This window comes from Chelon labrosus (genome assembly GCF_963514085.1).
Source record: "Chelon labrosus genome assembly, chromosome: 5".
Classification (NCBI taxonomy): domain Eukaryota; kingdom Metazoa; phylum Chordata; class Actinopteri; order Mugiliformes; family Mugilidae; genus Chelon; species Chelon labrosus.
The window spans coordinates 8,909,274-8,914,423 of NC_140341.1; the positions used below are offsets into that span (position 1 = coordinate 8,909,274).

Genomic DNA, 5,150 nt, shown 5'->3' on the forward strand with positions numbered 1-5,150 from the left:
CAGAAAGTGTCCTTGTATTGGCTCTGGAAATGTTGTTTGAAATGTTGAGTTTCCATTTAAAAAACAGAAGATAAGCCTTCACTCTACACGTCTTGTCCTTTCAATGAATTTAATGAAAAGGACTACATGCTCTGCTGCTTTCTTTTGCTGCTTTCTGCTGTCTTTTAGTCTTAAGAGTCATTAACAGGCAGTTTCTGTTGAGAATACATGTATATGGATGCACTTGGAATATTTAAGCTACAGTTATATTATCGTAGAATATGTGTTATTTGTGTGCTATACACACTGTGCGTGTTTGTGTGTTTGTCAAACTAATTCCCCCTGTCTAATAGGTCGTCTAATCGTAACACAATTACATTTTCTAGTCTCGGTTTTTTGCAGTACCAGACCCAAACGAGACTTTCCATAGCCACTGTCGACACCGCGTGTTGTTTGTTCCCACTCCTCTTTATTCACTGTACAAAATGAACCAAAGAAAAACATATAATGCCTTGTAACGTCTTGGAAGCACACTTTGCACAGAGGACCACAGAGCTTTAGCTGTGAAAAGTCGCAACCCTTCTAAAAGAAATAAAACACACAGAAGGTTATTTTGAGGTAAGACACAGAAGGGAAACAAGTGGCGCGAAACAGTGCATCATCTGCAAAAGCGCGTGTAGAGTAAAAGCTCGGTGACTTGTCGCGTGGCGCCTCCTGCCTGATGTTGTTGGTGCTGTTGTTTTTCCATGTTTCACTGTGTTGTACGTGAGATTCCGCGCAATCCATTCAGTCCTGTTAAGCAAACAGCCTCTTAGTGATCACAGCCAAACACCTCCAGAGCAACTTTGTGCTGCTCAGGCATAATTCTGGAAGCGACGAATGTTATGACGCTGTTGTAGTGGTAGAAGTGACTTCCGATGAACGCTTTAACTCCTGTAGGACCGCACATGGCAGCATCGACCCTCTCGAAGGGGATTGGGCGCTCATTGCCTGCAACTCGAGGGCTGGCCTTCAGATCCACGTCATAGATGTGCCTACCTAGAGTACGACAGACAGGAGAACTGGTCAGTGGTCCTGTATCTGTGCATAATATAAAGCTTTAAAAAAGTATTCAAAAGGTAACCTGGTCTTTCATAAATAGAGTTTAAGTATTTCTCAGTAAGCGTTAATTTGATGATTTTCTGCAACACTGAGATCTTTTGATGAAAAAACGACCTCTGTAGCACCCACATAATTGTCACATTTAAAGCATTTCAACTTCGAATTAAACCTGTTCATACAGTCTTTGAAATACTGTTGAAGGAATGGTTACTGTATATGTAATCAATGCGTTACAAGTTAGCCTTATGCTTCAGCTCAGACTGTAAATAAAGATGGAAGGTAAGAACAGCTCCTCAAAAGTGAAGCCAAAGCAAGTAGAGCTCCCCCTGGTGACTGGCTGCAGTATAGGTCATAAGCTCCACCCTCTCCATGTTAGTGGATGGGTCGAGCTAAAACACCACAATACACGTCAAATACATTTCTCTCTCTCATTTTAGAGAGTCAATTCACTACAACAATCTGATTAATTCTCTATGGGCCGTCAATGTCTGTACAAAATGACAATCTAAGATATTCAAACGCCAAGCTTAACTGTTTTTTAAGACTGCACTATTATCAAATAAATTTCTCACTTTCACTTACGGTGGGTGGGTTAAAATAAAACTACATTTTCAAATAAACAAAGCTGCAATTTCTACATTTCCGAATGCAATCAGCCTACAAATCAGTTCATACCTTTGATGATGTGAACAATGTCCTGACCCTGGCAGACAAATGCAGCATCAATGGGGCCCTCGATTCCCAGCTCCTCTTTCACAGGCTTGGGGTAACCTTCCAGGTGTGTGTGGGGCTCGCCAACTTTGTAAACGAATAAGTGGTCGTCCTGAGGGGAAGAGAAATATGTTGTGGGTTTTAGCCTTGTGGTAGAGGGCCGGTAAAATACGTGTGTGTGTGTGTGGTTGCCTTTGTGGTTTACCTTGATCATGTAAAGATGACCGTCGTGGGAGAAAACAGCGTCCACCTCACTGTGCAGCTCCTTGAAGGAGGCCTCGATGGTGTCAGCTACCACTGTGTCGTTGCCCTCATCTTTGTGGAGGAAATGGTGGCCTGCAGAATGAAAGAGTCCAATGGAGTTGATGAAAACTTTTGCGTCACAATAAGATGCTAGAATAATCCACAGTAAGAGTAAGCCTACCAAGATGAAGAAGAAATACCTAGACATGTATGTGTACAGCATAAAAGGTCATCCATTGTCATATCTCACCTCTGAAGGCGTATATGTCTCCGCCGTCATCAGAGGTGATGGCGTCCAGGTGAACACGACTGCAACGCTCTCTCTCCCCGTGGTCGCTAGTATCACCTGCGCAGAAACCAAGCATGAAATTGTCGGTGCTCAGCAAGTCACCTATATCTAAAGATGTCATCATTAGGGATGTCTGACTGGATCGCTGACTGACTTACCGAACTTGGCGCATCTCATGAAGTAGTCCCGTGCCTCTTTGGGGTACCTGCCGTGCACTTCACCGGTCTTTGGGTCAAACTTGGAGAACATGTGTCCGTGGAAGCAGTAGTAGTGTTCCATGAAGCGGAAGGCAGATGTGCAGTTCGGCATGGACTTGAACTCCTTCTCATCTACAGCCTTGGTTCTAATGTTGTAGTGGTAGATGTCATCTCCTACAGGGAAAATTTTGTTTAGATACTGGAAAATAGTATTGGTGTGTTGGTGAACTAAGTGTCAAAGTGTCCCCTTCGATATTGGTTGAACAGGGAGGGATCTTCAAACAATAGGGGTTGTAGGATTTCGAGTCACTGCCAAACAACAAGTGTGACAACTGTGGCTTGCTTGCGTTGAGGGACAAGGGACATTAAGAGTGCGCGCTAACCCTTGAAGAAGATGACGGAGTCTTCGTCACATTCAGGCTTGGGACACACCAAGGCAGCATCCAGGTGGTCAGGGATGCCAGGGAAGACTTCGGAGATATCCTTGGGGTAGCCGTCTTCCAGTTTGTGTTTGTAGTAGCTGAAGACTTTGTGGTCCTGAATCAAATGTTCACAAAGTACCAGATTAAACAAACGCAGTCAAAATACAGAGATGAATGAATCTGTAGCGACACGGCGATAAGGCCTCAAAACTTGGTCTACCAGCATCTGAATCTAAGCTTTGTACAAGCAACACCAATCTCCAATTGTCTTTGTATTATCATCCCCTCTTGTCTCCTTTGGATTGCCAACACCCCTTTACTGATTGTCTGCCTGTCCCCAAACTCTGACCTGCCAACCAACAACCTAGAAAAATTTTGCTGGACCATACCAAGAACAAGAAAATGCGGTCGTGGTCGGAGGGGCTGTCCTCGTAGTGCATGCGGAAAGCGGCATCTACGTGGCCCAGGTGGTGATGGTCATCCAGCTCAGCAAAAGACAGATTGGCCAGCTCGGCTTTGCCATGGAAGCCCTTGAATAGATAGTGACCTGACGGGAAATACAGTATTTAATTAGAATAACACTCATTTGCAATAACTTGGTATGATTTTGCTGAAAGCAACGCTTGACACTCTCTCTGCAATCACTTGACGCAAGTGTGATTTACTTTGAGGACATGAGGCCATTACACTGAGAGCTATAATAGAGCATTTGATAACTGCTACCTATGATAAATCAGTATGTGACTTACCCTTGAAAAAGTACGGGACTCCATCTTCATTGACTACAACAGCGTCCATCTCAAGGCCCAGACAACGGTCTGCAGAATATCACAGTTATGTGAAATTTTAAAAGACTTGAATAAAGTGATGGCGTGTGATGGTAAACAAGTTATCAAGTGCTTTTCAACAACTCACCTGGAGCTTCATGATAGTGACCAGCATGATCAGGGAGACCGCCGTGATCTAGGACATGATCTGGGTGATCGGCGTGATCAGAAGGACTACCGTGATGAGGACCGCGGTGTTCAGAAGGACTGCCGTGATGAGGACCGCGGTGTTCAGAAGGACTGCCGTGATGAGGACTGGCGTGTTCAGAAGGACTGCCGTGATGAGGACCGCGGTGTTCAGAAGGATTGCCGTGATGAGGACCGGCGTGAGCGGGCCTGGATGAACAAAACAGAAAAAGGTGTCAGTTCAGGTCGTCGTGCAAAACTGTCACCATGTCACCATGTTTCATTTTATGTATGTTCATAAAACACATCCACTCATATAATACCACGTAATAGCTAAACCCAAGATATCACGCTTTCAAGACTGCAGAATCCAATGCAAATTAACAAAGTCAACAATTGCATACTGATTTAATCTATTTACATTAGTGTAAGAAAATCCAATTTCTAACCCTAACCCTAAACTAACCCTAAACTTTTCTCATCATAACAATTGTTTGAGTCTTAATGAATGCATTGCTTGAGGTCAATGTTCCCAGTTGTATTTAATATTGCCAGCTTATTGATCTATGATTATACCGCAATACAAACTTTTCAAATATGCACTTTAGACTGCATTAGCAGCCAAAAGGTGGCATGACATGATGTCCATTTTAAAGGATTATGCAGCAGAAATAAGTCTGAAGTCGTCCCTAAGACAAGTGAAATGGCAGCTGCCTGGATAGACTGGGGTTAGACTACTCACTTCTGAGTCCATGCCAGGGCCAAACAAAGGCACAGTGCGAGCAGCTTCATGGTGAGGTGTCCTCTGGTCCAGGAGACTGGAGAGCTGGGCAAAAGGTACCCTGGCTGCTTCTGCTGCATCTATTTATATTATAGAACAGGACACGCGGGCTACGTCATGTCGGGCACCAAAGGAGGAGGGGCGGAAGAGGTGTGGGCGGTTCACTAAGGACGCCCACGATGTTTGACAAGCTTTGCCCCAGAGAGCTCTACCCCAGTCAGTGTTCAGATCACCCACCATGAGTCCTGGGGCGGGTGGCAGAGATTCATAGAATTCAGGAGGCCCGTGTTTCACCGTGAACATTTAATCAATAAATGGATATCTTACGTCCTATGCAATCAATATGAATTATGCATACTTCACATATGTATTGCTTTCAAACTAAAACATTTGGCAGAAGATAATAAAGCAGGGTTTTATGCAGCACTGATTTCAATTGCTGTTGCCACATTTAAGATCAAAGATGCGAAAGCA

General features: G+C 44.1%; 1 protein-coding gene across 1 annotated transcript; it reads right to left on the bottom strand.

Annotated features, from left to right (window-relative positions):
* Positions 1-319: 319 nt before the first annotated feature.
* On the bottom strand, positions 320-4,756 carry hpxa (hemopexin a; the record flags this gene model as incomplete). The annotated part of the gene is made up of 10 exons (XM_084545633.1): positions 320-1,017; positions 1,756-1,903; positions 1,997-2,127; positions 2,285-2,380; positions 2,482-2,694; positions 2,904-3,057; positions 3,332-3,489; positions 3,692-3,760; positions 3,858-4,105; positions 4,638-4,756. 10 exons carry the CDS (start codon positions 4,754-4,756, stop codon positions 791-793), a joined length of 1,563 nt encoding a protein of 520 aa, XP_084401759.1. The 3' UTR covers positions 320-790.
* Positions 4,757-5,150: the final 394 nt, after the last annotated feature.